The 16,250-nt window shown below is 43.4% G+C and overlaps 1 protein-coding gene across 1 annotated transcript in view; it reads right to left on the bottom strand.

The window, feature by feature from the left end:
• Positions 1-16,250, bottom strand: part of LOC135216683 (sphingomyelin phosphodiesterase 5-like) — a 382,932-nt gene that overhangs the window by 29,538 nt on the left and 337,144 nt on the right. Inside the window, exon 7 of the mRNA XM_064252090.1 lies at positions 1,962-2,036. Within this exon, the coding sequence (XP_064108160.1) occupies positions 1,962-2,036 (75 nt within the window). The remainder of the gene's footprint in view (positions 1-1,961; positions 2,037-16,250) is intronic.

The following is a 16,250-nucleotide window of genomic DNA, read 5'->3' as shown; positions in this document are numbered from 1 at the left end:
ACTTATACTAATTGTAGTATACGTACTAGTACGTACTTCAGAAATCAAACAGTTTCTAAAGGGAAATCACCTTTGAAAAGTGCAGTAACTTAGTGAATGGGTACTGCATCTTGTAAAAGTACGTATATGCACTAACTGTAGGTGCTTTAGTTACCTTTGTATCATATTTATGCATATACAAAAATAAAAATACATTTTTAATGGATTTTATACAAAAAAGCTTTAAAATTTAAAAATTTACATAATAAATTAAACAAACACTTTTGCAGGGTTTTGCAGTGTTTCTGGAGGATTCACAAAAGTTAGCGCTATTGTAAAGATCTCGCGTATGATATTTGGTTAGGTTCCAATGAAATGTCCACGCTATTGTTAATTCGCACAACTCAAATCACATAAGTTCAGGGTATTACTGTACATAGGTTCATTTTTATCCTTTAAAAACAGATGGTATCTTAATATTGTAGTGTATTTAACAATTTATTATTGTAATTCTAATTTCAATTAACAATGGTTGTCTATCTCTGTCAGCAATGATTTCAGTAACAATACATAATTCTCCTAAATAACAGTTATCGGCATTGCCAAAAATTTGGTATCGGTGCATCCCTAAATTATATATCGAGAAATTGCAATTTCTAATCACAAGAAATACACTCCTCTGGTTCTGCACTGGCTGAGTGGGGAGAGAACTCGGGCTACCAAATCGATAGGCAAGTAGGGTTGTTCTTTATTGTCACTGTTGTTGTTATCAGTCTCTAGTCATACGCAAGTGATGACACATTACTACAACAGACTGTACAGTATTTTTCAAACCACTATAATAACGTTACAATTATTAACACTGACAGACTGCATGGGATTTTCCATACCACTATATTCATATTTGTATAAAGCAAATTACATATCAAGTAATTTTTACCATCAGCAGTCAAATAATCATGTAACAGCTCTCCATGGTAACCAGCCAGTCAATCAGGTTTAGCTCATGTATTCTGTCTGAGTAAGAACAGTTTGCTTGTGAAGTTGACGACATGAGTGTGTGTGTTTTGAATATAGTAGTACGTAGTTTTTAATAGTGTGTGTATTTTAGTGATTACATGAAGCATAGAACTAACTCCTTCTCATTACTTTGAATGCAAAATTTTTGGTTCAAAGATTCTTCAGTAAGAAAAGAATTTTTTTTTTTGCTTCACAAGATATTTACTGTGTTGACATACCTAACTTCAAAACAAAATTAATCTCTTGAATCTCTAACGGAATGTTAATCCATTTCTGCTGACTTGCTGGTCACACCCTTCATACTTCACACGACTGACAACAACAAAATTTGTCTTCCAAAGATGTATTACCTGTACTACACATTTTTTCAAACATTATGAACACACAAAGTGTGCATATGTGCTAATACCTATTGGGTAGAGAGACTAAAATTCGCAGTATCTTTTTCTGTGTGAGAGAGAGAGAGAGAGAGAGAGAGAGAGAGAGAGAGAGAGAGAGAGAGAGGTATCGTGTTCAGAAGGGAAAAGTATAGTATCTTATAAAAAGGAGCATTTCTTGAATAATGAATAAGAACAACTCACACCAAATAAGAGAGAGAGAGAGAGAGAGAGAGAGAGAGAGAGAGAGAGAGAGAGAGAGAGAGAGAGAGAGAGAGAGAGAGAGAACTGATATTTTAGGCTCTTACAGCTTGGCAGATGTACAATTACATTACCATCTTGGGATTTCAAAAGAAAAATATTTGAATAACAGCACACTTCCAAATGACTCAGGTCAGCCGTTGGCACGTCGAGCCACCATCCTTATGAATTGACGCTCTCAAAAATTGAAATCACATGAGATACATGATAATATAATTTTTTATGGGTGAAAATTTGGAGATCACAAGATATACAAGATTGGACATTACACAAGTAAATACGGTACTTAATTAAAAACACAAATATTATTATAAAATAAGATACCTGTGCATGCATATCAGAAAAGTAGCCAACTGCATGTAGTTCTTTCCCATCCTTCACCACAAGACCAAGATCTAGCTGCAATAGAGGAAAATCTTTAATTCAGTACAGTACTACCTCTATAAAAGCTGTGTATAAATGCTATATGAAATATCTAAAAATAAAATACAGTCAAACGCTGCCTATTCATGCTTCTGGATTTGCGGCTTCACCTATTCAAGGATTTTTCTGAGGAATGTATATCCACTTAATTCACAGAAAATTTGCCTATTCATGGAATTTTTCATGGAGAAATGTTCACAATTACTGTATTTCCATATTTTCGTGACTATATTTTTCATGGTAAAACTAGTAAAATAGGCAGGAATAAGCATTTTCAGAGGTGTTTTTGGTGTTTGAACTCTCAAAATAGGAAGTCATAAGCCTTTTTAGAAGGTTGTCAAGTATTCACAGATTTGAGCTATTCACGACGGGTCATGGTCCCGTCATGGTCCCTATCTCCCACAAATTGTGGGGGTCAACTGTACAAAATAAAATTGATAAATAACCTGTTTCATGAAAAACACACCATTCATAATTAGCTGTAGTATTTGCAATGCTGAATTTCTCCAGACATCCTCAGATGTCTTTAAGACAAAAAAATAAATAAAAAAAATAAAATAAAAAGCTAAAACTGACAGTTCTTGCATTATGTGACTCCAACTACTAGTAATAAATACCTTAAAATTCCTCATTCTTTTTAGTGTCAGTTGTGTTAACAATGTGAAATTCTTTCCCAATTTGCTACAGTAGTTTTAACAATCTAGCTTATTTCAAATAATTTTCTCAAAATTCTCTTACTACTGTATCGTCCAATCAACTCTCTATTCCATACTTTTCATAACTGGAATTGGAATATAAAATTTAGGCCAACAGACAAGTGCTAGGACCAATGAGGTCATCCAGTGGTGAAAGGAAAATTGAGAGTGAAGGTGGTTTTAAAAGCATAACAGGTGGAACACCTTGCCGTTGCACTATGAAACAATTGTTAGGAGAGAGCAAAAAGGAAGATGGAAGAATGATAAAATGATCAGAGATACAATAAAAAGAAAGAAAGGGGTTGTAGCTCTAGGCCGAAGGAATGCTGCAAAGAACCTTATGTTATGCTTACACTGCACTATGTGAGGTGTGCTGATGGCACTATCCCCATACAGGGTTCATACCTAGTACTGGTTACTTGTAAATCATCATGCCATCTTCCTATAAGTATTTTGTATTATTAAATTGCACTGTATTTTAATTTTGCCTTCTCTTAGGTTTAGGATGTAGTAATTCGGTTACAGTATTTACTTTATGTTGGAACCATTTTAATTTAAAATCTGAAATACAGTACGGCCCCCACTTTTACGCAAAAATATTTGACCAAACCTGTCATGGAAATACAAAAATCCACTCTAAAATGCTTATAACTGGTTTTTAACTACCAAATATCCAGTACCCCACAAAATAAAATGCTCATAACTGTCTATTTTAACATTTCACTGCTTAATTTTATAGTTCAAACAAAGACATGCCTTAAATTATCATACTAAAAACACTTTTAATATCATTTCCAACAAAAATAATCCCAAATTATGATCCCAAAACATCCTAGACATCTTAGATTACAGTGGTCCCCCTGTATTCGCAGGGGATGAGTACCAGATGCCCCCGCCAATGTTTAGAATCCACAAATAGTTGGAACCCCTATAAAAACGATGAAGACGGCCTATTTTGGTAGGTAAATAAGGGATTTTGACGTAAGGAAAAATCTATTTCTGGGCGATTGGCTCGTGTCGCCAGCGAAATATCCTTTAATCTATTATTTCTAGGGTAAATGTACTAACACATACCAGAGAATAAATAAAATAAAGAAAAAGGTCAGTGTAACTGACTCGCTCACCCTCCAAGAGGGTGTCGGTATGAACACTAGGCGAGTGAGACCACTACCACGAGCCAAATGCCAATAGAAATCTCCCACTACAAAAACCCTCCATGAGGAGAGCCGACCCACAGAGTGAGCAGCTCGTACTACTACTACTCCATCCCATGCTGCCGACTGCTGCGCCTCTGGTGGCCATCCTGAAGTTAGCAGACAATCTTGAGCGAAGGGATGGGTAGGGTGGGATTTCGCTGGCGACACGAGCCAATCGCCCAGAAATAGATTTTTCCTTACGTCAAAATCCCTTTTCTGGGCTCAGCTCGTGTCGCTGCGCGAAATCGTACCAGAGAAATAGCACAAGATTGTAAACAAAAGTAATAAAATAAATCAGAATAGGTCTCAAATAAAAGAGAAAATAAATATAAAAAAGAATATAATTGCTAAAAAGATACAAATACACAGTGATACAAAAATAGAAATATGCTTGAATTACACTTAATTCTAATCATGTTTCTTATCATAAGGTAATTTACATATGTACAGAGGTAAAATGGCTTACATGTAACAAAATGGTATCTGTGTAAAGGCATGTATCAAAAATATAATAGCAATTAAAATAATCAAATGAACAAAGTAATCAATAATGATAATATATAAGGAATGTATATGACTTAATATACAAAACCCGTAACCATTATAAATAAGATGTATCCCCTAGCATAAAAATAAGGGGGTACCATCCATGAGATCAATATCTATAATCATCTGTGAGTGTCCCTAGCAAAAAAATAAGGGGCACCCACTACATCATCATAAAAGCAGCTAAGACACAAGGTGAATGTAAATGAACACGGCAGGAATAGACGAACTGTTGGGTGAGGCAGGTAGAAAGGAGGACTGAATCTTCTACTACAAATTAACTAGAGTCAGGGGAAACTATGTTACCCGCTGCTACTGCTGGAAATTTCAGAGCTTCCAAGGACTTAAGGTAATGACGTTTGAACACTGTCGGCGATTTCCATCCGGTATACTTTTTCAACTCATCGAAGTTCATATGTTGGAAATAATTAATTGAGGTGGCTACTGCCCTGACATCATGTGCTTTCGGGAAAGAGTCAGGATTGGCTTGCTTAATAAAGTACAGGATTTGTTGCCTGATGCCTTTAATGGATAAAGTTCCACCTTTTTCCCTCTTAAACGAGGGACCCGATGAGGATGAGGAGGTCCTGGACAGAAAGGCTCGTAAGGTTGTAACTGGGCAAAGAGATACATCTTGTGGAAGGGGTAGTACCTTCCAAGGTTCCCACCTCATCAAAGGATCTTCATTCTTTGCTAAAAAGCTACGTTCCGGAGAAAGTAGGACTTCCCCTGTGGGAAGGAATTGAATATGACCCGGATCTCTGGATAAAGCCGACAGTTCTGAAATCCTTGCTCCTGAAGCTAAGCTTAATAAAAACAGGGTTTTTCTTAAGAGCATTATAAACGAGCATGTGTCATTATCGGTTTCTGAAGCCAGTTTTAGAACATCGTTTAAGAACCATGAAACTGACGTAGGCCTTACAGAAGGTCTAAGTCTAGCACATGCCTTAGGAATAGACGAGAAGTAGGAATCTGTCAAGTCTATGTTGAACCCAAATTGAAATATCTTTTTCAAGGCTGACTTGTTTGTCGTAATCGTGCTAGCTGCTAAACCTTTTTCAAATAAGGATCTGAAAAAGGATATAGCTGAATTAACTGTCATGATTCTAATATCTGATTCTCTCAGGAAGATTGCTAACTTTTTGACAGCAGCATCATACTGTCTCAAAGTTGAATCCCTTTTATCGGATTCCAAGAAGAGAATATTCTGAGGGTCAATATTCGCATCTCTTTTTGCCGCAAACTTCATGAAATCCATAAAGTTAGGGTTTTGAGAATCCCTGAGGAAGCGAACACAGTCTTCGTTTGTACTGACTGGGAGAGCCTGGGATTGGGGATCTGAAGAGGACGAAGGCCCAGTTCCAGAATTAGGGGATACCAATTGCTCTTCGGCCAGTCTGGGGCTACTAGAGCCACTTGACCCTTGAATGTCCTGAGTTTGTTTAAAACTTTCATGAGAAGATTCACTGGAGGAAAGACATAAATCTTCTTCCAGTTGTTCCAGTCTAGAGCCAGGGCGTCCGTGGCATAGGCCAGAGGGTCCAGGTTGGGGGCTACATAACACGGCAGTTTGTGATTATTCGCTTGAGATGCGAAGAGATCCACCTGTAGCCCTGGAACTCTTTGAAGGATCCATTGGAACGAACTGTTGTCCAGTGACCATTCCCACTCTAGGGCACTGATCGGGATAACGCGTCTGCTATGACGTTTCTCACTCCAGCTATGTGAGTGGAGGAGAGATGCCAACTGAACTTGTCTGCCAGGGAGAAGATGGCTACCATGACATGATTTAGATGACGTGACTTGGAGCCTCCTCTGTTTATACAATGTACTACCACTGCGCTGTCCAGAACTAGCTTTATGTGGGAGTACTTTTGGTGGGCGCAACCTCTTTAGAGTCAAGAACACTGCCATTGCCTCCAGTACGTTTATATGGAACTGACTGAACTGAGGTGACCAAGTTCCTTGAACCTTTTTGACCTGGGAATACCTCCCCAACCGCTTAAGGACGCGTCTGTGTGGATGGTGATCCCTGGTGGAGGGAACTGAAGGGGTACTGACACTGACAAATTCTTGACTTTCGCCCACGGCCGAAGTCGATTCTTTAGAATCAGAGGGACTGAGGATAGTTTGTCCCTGGACCTGACATTTGCTCGTGAGCGCCAGATTCTGGTTAGGTCTTTCAGTTTGGCTTTCATTAAGACGTTCGTCACTGATGCAAACTGGAGAGAACCCAGGATCCTCTCCTGAGCCCTCCTTGACGCCAGTTTGTGACTTAGAAATTGCTTGACTGACTTCGCTATTTCTTTCCTTTTGGCTGATGGAATCGACAGAGTATGAGAGGATAGATTCCATTGAATGCCCAACCACTGAAAGTTTGACTCTGGAGTGAGTCTTGACTTGGTCCTGTTTATCTTGAAGCCTAAGATATTCCAGGAACTGAATCACTTTCAGTGTAGCTCTGTTGCATTCCTCGACTGTTGAAGCCCAGATCAACCAATCGTCGAGATACGCTACTACCATAATCCCTTGAGACCTGAGTTGTTGCACTACCACTTCCGCTAGTTTCGTGAACACCCTGGGTGCCACGTTTGAGTCCGAAGGGAACTACCTTGAAGGAGAATGCCTGGTCTCCTATCTTGAAACCCAGATATGGACGGAAGTGTCTTGCAATAGGGATATGATAGTAGGCGTCTGTAAGATCGATAGAGGTGGTGACGGGCCCCACGGGGAAGTAAGGTCCGCACCTGCGAGATCGTGAGCATCTTGAACTTGTCGCAGCGGATGGCTAAGTTTAAGCGGGACAAGTCTAAGATTACCCTTCTTTTTTGTGAGCCTTTCTTTGGCACGCTGAACAAGCGACCTTGAAATTTTAATCTCTTGACTCTCGCTATAGCTCCTTTCTGAAGGAGGTCCTCTGCGTACTCTGTCAATTCCTTGGAAGGAAGTTGACGGAAAGGTCTGGATGGAGGTGGGTTCGTCAACCAGCTCCACCCCAGGCCTTTTGACACTATGCTCTGAGCCCATTCGCTGAAGTTCCACCGGTGGCGAAAGTGAAACAGCCTCCCTCCTACCTGAAGTTCTTCATTGGTTCTGGAAACCGCCTCGGCCTCCTCTGAAGTGCTTTCCCCTATTAAAGGGGCCTCCCGATCCTCTCCCATGAAAGGAACGCTTACCTCTGCCTCCCTTACCCGAGCGGTCATACTTCTGTGAAGCTTGACTCTCGAAGGCTGATTGTAAGCCGGAGAGATGGCGTAAGAGGGTGGAGGGCTGAGGCTGAGGGGATATCACATAAATTGGTTGTGATTGAGCTTTAGAAGTGGAAGGTTGGGCTGTTTTGCACTAAGGGCACCGCTGGAACTTGCTGAGAAAAGCGTGCTGCTTTTTCTGGTAAGGATGGAAACGCCTAGGTTTCCTCTGTCCCTTACCTTTAGGCGTTAAGTCTTGCCTCCTCTTAGCCGTAAGGCCCCAAACGGTCCTTAAGGCTCTGTTCAGCCTCGTAGCCTCTGACTGGACTTCCTTCACCATAGCTTCTGGGAAGAGATCTGCTCCCCAGATGTTAGACGAGAGTAACCTATTCGGCTCATGTCGAATGGTTGCCTCTTGTAGGACATGCTTCCTACAATTCGTTCTAGCAGTGGCAAACTCAAACATATCCGACTGTACCGTTTGAGTCAGGGATTTGTGGTCATGAGTTTAAAAAGCGGTTCTGAGCCATAGGATATGGTCGCTACCTCTACATAGCCATAGAGTGAATTGACCTGGGCTTAATCGCGATTTCGCGTCAAATTCAGCCTGAATAAGGCTATCTGGGAGCCTGGGTAGCTTTTCACCAAACTGATCCATAGCACAGTCCGGTTTGAGTTTGCCAGCTGAGAAGGTGTTCGGCAAGTCTTCCCACAATTCTCCGGCTGAGGGAAGCAACGGAGATGTGGGATCTGCTTCCTTCAATTGAGGCATGGGTTCCCCCTTTTGGGCCGCTGGGATGGTAGACCTCGCGATCTTTGTCAGGAACGGGAGCGGGGTACTCTCATCCATTGTGAAAATGGTAAAGGGACTCTTAAAAGGTTGTATCTTGGTATTAGAACAATCCATGTCCTCCAAACACCTGAGCCATTCTCTCTGAGCCTGGTCTCGTGAATAGAGGACTGTCTCCTTTGGTACCCTATCATCCCGCACCATGGCTGACGCTGTAAGCCTTGCGTAGCCTATGAACGGAGGCTGGAGGTCTTCCGGGTAGAACTCGAAGTCCTCTATCCTTCGAGTTCCAAATTCCGGTATAGAAATGAGACCGTCTTGGAAGGGGGCGTATGACGCTACTCTCCATGGATTGTTCATCGAGAACGGAGGTAGCGAGTCATACGGAGGAAGCTGAGTTCCACTCGTATTGGAAAGAGGGGGAGAGGCTAGAGGGGCTTCTCTCAGTCCGGCTATAATGGAGTCCTGGGACGTAATCCTATCCGACAAACGAGAGATCATTTGTTCCATGCTACTCTTTAGGGACCCAACCAGGTCGCCCACCTGTTGCAACAGGCCAGCATTGGAGTCCAAGGCCGGAGCTGCTGCGGAGGTGGAGGGGTGGCTCTGAATCGGAACCAAGGGTAGCGGAACTGGTGACTCTGCCGGGGTGCGAGATCTCTCTCTGGAGGATTTACTCCTCGAGGACTTAGAGCCGGAGCTAGAAGCTTTAGACCTGTCTGCTGCGGGATTTCCAAAAGCCGGAGACTTACGAGAGGAGGATGAAGCCGAAGTCGTCTTCTTAGACGACGACGACGTCTTAGACAAGGATTTCACTGCTTGACCCTTGACTTTAGGTCTAACCGAAGCGTCAGGAGGAGTATACAATTCATCACCTGTAAAGCCTTGGAAGGATGGAGATGTTGCAGGAGTAGAAGAAAAACAGTTACGCCCAAGGGTGACCCTTGGGTGTCCACCCTACTTACTCGACCAACAGGTCGTCTACACCTACCATAGTTCCACATTAATATCTAAAGTCGCGACGTCCGTGGAGATATCCTGGTCTTGGTCAGTTAATGAGGCAGCCAGCTGTTGTTGGATGAAGGCGATAGTCGGGGCCGCCTCTACTGGGTCGACGTAACCTGTCGCCTTGCCTCCGGGGAAGATTAACAGTGCCAACCGCTTCTCTAAAATGTAGGGCATACCCTTGGCGGCGTTCTTCCCAAAACCGCCGACCCAGGCCCGCAGGGTTGCCAGTGCGGTATCCCTCACTGCCGGCGCCTGGAAGAGAGGGCGTAGATTAGATTTAAGAATCACTTAAAACTAAAACTTAAAGTATAACTTAAACTTAGATGCCTTAAGTTAAAGTGAATGATGAAAACTTAAGCATAAAACAGAAGCGGAGCATCTACCGGAGATGGAATAACTTTACCCATCTAAAAGCTGGCTCACCAGATCATAACATATGGTACACGTCTCATGGTACCAGACCTGGATGTCCCCGTGCAGAGTCGCGCATGGAGCATGGGACCGGCAAACTTCGTGTCCACATGGGTCCTGAAGTGTGGCGGCGCATCCCGGATGCTCACAGTTGGTGGCCTGTAAGTGGGAAGACACATGAGTATCTTAAAGAATATCACTTACAGGCTAAAGGACAGAAGAACTCCGTTGCATGCCGGAGCTCGGAAAAAATTTGGGCATAACCCCTCCCTGTTTCGCCTGAATAGGCTATAATCCCGGAGAGATCCGGTAAAACTCGTAAGGGAGGGGGGGGAAGGTTTAAGGTACTTTAGATAAACTTATAGTTAATCTAATAACACTTAAACCTAAAACTCAAACGAACCGGACCAAGTCCAGTGCGTAGCGGAGTGTAGTAACTCAGCAATACGTTTAAGGTTAGCAGGGACCCACTGTATGTTCCGGTCCACTCTACTGAGTGGACTAACACCTTTCCGCTGGATGCCAGGACTCCGGTCAGGAAAGGAGCCCTAGTAAGGTGGGAAAGAGCGAGAAGACATACAGGCTCGAGCGAACACGGAGCGACAAGGAAGCAACGGATGGGGGGAAAGGCCAGTACCCCCCACCACGTTACACCCGGGGGCCGGACCGAGAAAGCCAGGAGAGGTCGAGTCCAGTCTGGGTCTGTCCCGTCTCCCTGACCCCTCCGCCTGGAGCGAGCATGGGCAGACCGACCCACCCTCCCCCGACTCTATGGAAGAGCGGGAGAGGGGGGAAAGTGACTGGGCAGGACGTTCTGGCTGTCTCGTGATCGCGTAGTGACCACGAGGCGGTAAGACCAAAACAAGACAACTAAGCCTAGGACACACCAACTGATCAGAGAGATGCTATCGGGAAGCAACTGAGCTGAAAAGCAGTGGCATATAGGCCCACTGGGCCAAAAAAAAAAAACCAGTTGATCAGAGAGAAGCTATAGGGAGCAACCGAACTGATGAGCGGTAGAAATAGGCTCAATGAGCCAGGACCTAGGCTTAAGCCAGACGCCTAACTAACCTAACCATAACAAAATACATGGTACAATAAATAAATTAAAAGAAAGAAAACAATATAGTAGGAGAAAAAATTCCAGGAGTGTACGACTAACCCGAAGGAAGCCTACACTCAAAGCTAGTCAGAGGCCGATACTAAGAGCCGGGACTAGGGTCTGGAAGGAAGAAGCCTACATAAGGTAAAAGACATGCATGCATGACAAACCTGAGTAGACAGTACCCTAAGTAAAACGGATAATTAATATAGAACGTACCACAGACAAGGGGATGTTCTAGGTATGGGAGACCAAGAACCGAATCCACCACGATCAGAACTATGCTGCCATGCTTCCGACCCAGAGTTCGTATTTATACCTAAAAACCGGCAAACTACTGACTCAGGGCCGGAAAAAAGCAAACTAACCATAAATACTGAGTACTTAACTTAGCTGCTGCGATAGCTGCACGCTCCATTATAGATAAATCCAACGAAGGGCACAAAAAAAAAAACACCAGAGAGAAAATAGCACGTGTGACTCGTGTGCGCTAACTGAAAAGGATGGCCACAGAGGCGCAGCAGTCGGCAGCATGGGATGGAGTAGTAGTAGTACGAGCTGCTCACTCTGTGGGTCGGCTCTCCTCATGGAGGGTTTTTGTAGTGGGAGATTTTGTCTATTGGCATTTGGCTCGTGGTAGTGGTCTCACTCGCCTAGTGTTCATACCGACACCCTCTTGGAGGGTGAGCGAGTCAGTTACACTGACCTTTTTCTTTATTTTATTTATTCTCTGGTATGTGTTAGTACATTTACCCTAGAAATAATAGATTAAAGGATATTTCGCGCAGCGACACGAGCTGAGCCCAGAAAATAATATAATAATAATAATATGTTTTATTTCAGCTCGGGGCCATATACATTGAGTATACAAGATACAGACAGTAACATACACAATCTAGATACATGAGATATGATAAAATAGAAAAAGAAAAATGAATAATCAGCACTTATCCATAATATAGCTGATTTGGTAGCATAAAAGCTAGTAATCATCATACTGGTAATAACAGTAATAATATTGGTGAGAAAAAAAATGCATTGCGAGTAATAACAGTTGGTGCACAAATTTCAACTAGAGACCTTAGGTGGTTACAGTAGTCAGGTCCAGAGGGCTTAATACATAAATTAAATGTAAATAAAACTTTAACTTGATAGGAATCACAGTAATAATGAAAAATTAAAATATCAGCAATAAATGTAATAGTGACAAAAACTGCAGATGACATCTTGCCAATACAGAGATTAAGTCCTTTAGGGGACAAAGGCCTCATTTTCCATCTTTCCCACAATTTAGATCTTCTTCTTGTTTTCACTCCTTAGGATGCTTTGTATGAGCGAGTTGCTGCTGTTTCTCACTCGGGTTACCAGACTGGACATTGTTCGCCTAACAATGATTTTTAAATTGTCCAGGTGGTTTTCAATGAACATCTGTGTGGCGGAGTGGTAGCGGGGAGTGTTTGTGAGGCGTCTCAGAATGTCATTGTGCACAACAGTGATGCGTCTCTCATGGTCTCTCGGGAGTATAGTTCGTCCAGAGGGAACACCCATAGAGACTGTAGCAGTACGAGCGGAATAGCAGCAGTTTCCCACGTCTCGGTGACAGAAGGCAAACCTCCTTGCAATCATGTTGCCAGCTGCACATAGTTTACGGCGCCTCTGTTCAATGTCTGCCGATCTTTTAGGTCGTCGGTGATAATGTGACCCAAATACGGAAATTCGTGCACAAATTCCAGCCGATGGTTTCCGAGGAAAATTTGAGGTTCTGCAATATGCTTAAGCGATCTCGGGAGCAGCGACATGCACTGGGTCTTGGTTTCGTTGTAGATTATATCAAATTCCCCTGCATATTGGCGGCAGGTGTCGATGAGTCGTTGGAGACCTTGCACTGATGGGGAAATCATAACCATATCGTCGGCGTAACAGAGGTTGTTTATGGTAGTTTCATTGACGGTGCATCCGATTGGGAGCGAGGTTCAGTTTGACATTCAGGTCATCTGTGTACGTATTAAACAGGTAAGGAGAGAGAATGCCCCCTTGCCGGCCCGCCCGTTTTAGGGAGCCGAAGGTGTAAGATAACACGTTACCCCATTTGACACAGAATTGCTGTGTGGAGAACCAGCAATGTAAAATGCCAATTAGGTACAGGGGTGTGCCCCTTTTATGCAGCTTCAGGAAGAGCTTCAGGTAGTTTACTCTGTCAAATGCTTTTCTCACATCTACAAAACAAAGGAAATTCTTTCAGTATGTAGATGCAGGTGTCGGTTGAGTGGTTTGCTTTAAACCCGAACTGGTTGTCAGTGGTGTGTAGAAAGGGGAGAAGTCTAACTAGAAGAACAGACTCAAGTATCTTCGATGCGATCGTTGTGATTGCAATCGGCCGGTAGTTACCAGGGTCAGCTGCATCCTTTAGCTTGTTTTTGATTAATGGTATCAAGTGAACTAAGAGTAGGGAGTCTGGAAGAAACCGGTGAATTATGCACGCATTGAATAGGGCAGCTAGCAAAATGTAAATTATCGGATGGCAGAGTTTGAAGGCCTCTGCAGGAAGACCATCACAGCCGGGCGATTTATTATTAGGTAGGCTGTTTATGGCATCGCTGATGTTACCTGGCGTAATACGGTCTGCAAAATGAAATTGAATGTTGTCAGTAAGGAGGTTATCTACATCCCTTCGGGAATCTTGATCATTTATGCAATTCAGGATATTGTTAGAGTGATCGCCCCACACATACTTGCAATAGCTTCGTCTCCGACTGCTTCCCCTACTCTCTGTGATAGCTTTTTTAGTTTTGGGATTTAAAGACTGGATATCTTTCCAAAGACGAGGATAATCACCAGATTCTAAGTTTCTAGACATTGCATCGGCTCTTAGTTGTTCATTAACCTGCAGTGCTTAAGAGCAAGTTTGAACTGCGCTCTCGCCTGTCTCATTAGCAATGCAGTGTGCCCTTCCCTGGGGCTACCATTTTGCCTCCACAGTAAAAACATTTCTCGTGAGTATGTATACAGATCTTAAACCAAGTCATTCCATCCAGGTATATTACGAGAATTACCTTGACGAAATCTGTAGGCAGTCCTGCCCGAAGCAAGCAAAGCGGAGATTATGTTCGAATAGAATTCATTCAGATCCCTCTTGTGGTGGTCATTTCTACAATTTGTGTTAGTACAAAGTAAGGCATCTGCCGGTTGAACTATTGACCGCAACCTGGTTTCCGTGGTCGCCCTAGTCTCTGGTTTTCTGTTGGTTTTTAAAATCCCAGTTTACCGCTGGTGGTCGATCAGTTAGGGGGTTCACGGTAGGGAGGGATGGGGTACTGAATGACACCTGTAATGGGATGTGATCGTAGCCCGTTGCAAGATCATAGCGAATATTGCAGGTCATAATGAATCATGAAGTTGTGGAGATGTGATGCAGTGGTCCAGCCAGGAAGTTGTAATAGCGTCCGCTCTATTATGTACATATGAATAAGAGGAGGGAGGGAGGCGCATTACATCGCTATTTGGAGAGCATGATTTTGACAGAAGCGAGTAAGTTCATTATAAAATTGTTTTGTGGGGTGAGAATTAAGGTCCCCGATTATACAAATATGATCAGCAGGAGAATCATGAATAATACTGTGTAATTCCCCTAGGATCATGCAGTAATGATCAAAATTATTGTTATTTTCCCATGGCATATAAACATTAATAATTAGGATAATCGAGTTCCCTACTGTCACTTGAAGCCCCAGCAATCTGTCACTCCTGTAGGTCATCACCTTTATCGTATTGTCTAACGATTTGTGCCACAGGAAAGAAAGGCCTCCTTTCGGGCGACCGGCTAGGATTTGATCTGTAACTTGCATCGATGAAGTCGAGAAGGTTCTGTAGTCTTCATGAATTGAATCGCATATGGCAAGGTCATGTGGCCAGAGGAGCGTTTCTTGCAGTGCAATAATGCCTTTGAAGTTTTTGCAGAACATGTTTAGAAGAGGAATGTTCCGCTTGAGGCCAAAGATATTCCAAGAGATTATGTTTAATGTATCCATGACTACTCACGAAGATGGGAGATGAATGCGCTGATCATTTGGGTGGATGGGGGGTTAGCCAGGGGGTAGTGCAGTCCACTCGCCGTGGGGGTTGGCTGGCACTTGCGGTGGAAATGACCCTGGTTGGAGTGTCAGTAAGTTCCCCGTGGGGGTGGTTGGTCCCGGATAGTCTGTATCTTGAAACTAATCTATTAGGACCGAAATTCTCGCCTTTAAGAACGTCGAGGTGTTGAAATAGGCAGGTAATCCTGTAAGCCACTTTATGTTTAATCCTGCATGGGATTTCGTGAGAGATGAGTGGGTCAGAGCCAGTGAGAAACTTGACTCTCTCCACTATGGCGTCTAGCGTCACCGATGAGCGTAGATTGTGAATTACTACGTGGCATCTCTTCTCAGGTGTCGGTCGAGGTGAAACACGAATGTTGGGCGGTCCGGTCCAGCGGCCAAACGGGAGGTTCTTCTCTTCTTTCTGCTTGTTTGTATCTGCCAGCCGCCAGACCCCTCATGATCAGTTTCATCTGCATCTACGATGGGGGGTTGGGGGGGAGAGATAGGGTGGGGAGGATTACGAGGGCTAGTAATCATCACCGGGGATATATCTTCCACCGGAGGCACTGGGGAGGGAGAAGAGATTTGGGGGTCAAAAACAGTCCCATCGGAACGGGGCCACTTCCGTGTTGCTGGGAGGCGAGGAAAAACTGGATGCCGCATTCGTAGTAGTCTGGTGGCTATCTGTGCGATTGTCTATCGATTCCCTGCACTCCTTTGATCGCATCCCAGATCCGTGTGAGGTTATTTGATTCCACCTTTTTAAGGCTGATTATGGATTCCTGTAGTCCTTTGATCACGTCCCAGATTCTTGATAAATTATCATTTGTCTCCTCAATTTTTTCAGAGTTTTTTCCAATTATTTCTGAGAGAGATTTTACTGTTTTGAAGGCATTTTCTGCAGTGTGGTACACCGCAGGTAGGCTTAGGTCAGCAGGGCCCTTTGGAGGCAGGTTGTAAGGGTCATCGGCGTATATTTCCACCGAGCAGGTCCTTAGCCACTTAGTGATATACGATATTTTTTTGTGAGAGACAAGTCTTCGCGGATCGCTCCTTGAGAATGCTCTCTGGTATTAGATCTTTGCATTTCGTATATGCAACGTTGATTTCCTCATCGGAGAAGGCATCGCTGACAGATTGTATAGCGGACTCGACGTCGGAACGGTTCGATTGGTATT

Source organism: Macrobrachium nipponense, chromosome 6 (assembly GCF_015104395.2).
Source record: "Macrobrachium nipponense isolate FS-2020 chromosome 6, ASM1510439v2, whole genome shotgun sequence".
Classification (NCBI taxonomy): domain Eukaryota; kingdom Metazoa; phylum Arthropoda; class Malacostraca; order Decapoda; family Palaemonidae; genus Macrobrachium; species Macrobrachium nipponense.
The sequence above is the reverse complement of the archived record's forward strand: the minus strand, read 5'-3'. Positions and strand labels throughout refer to the sequence as shown.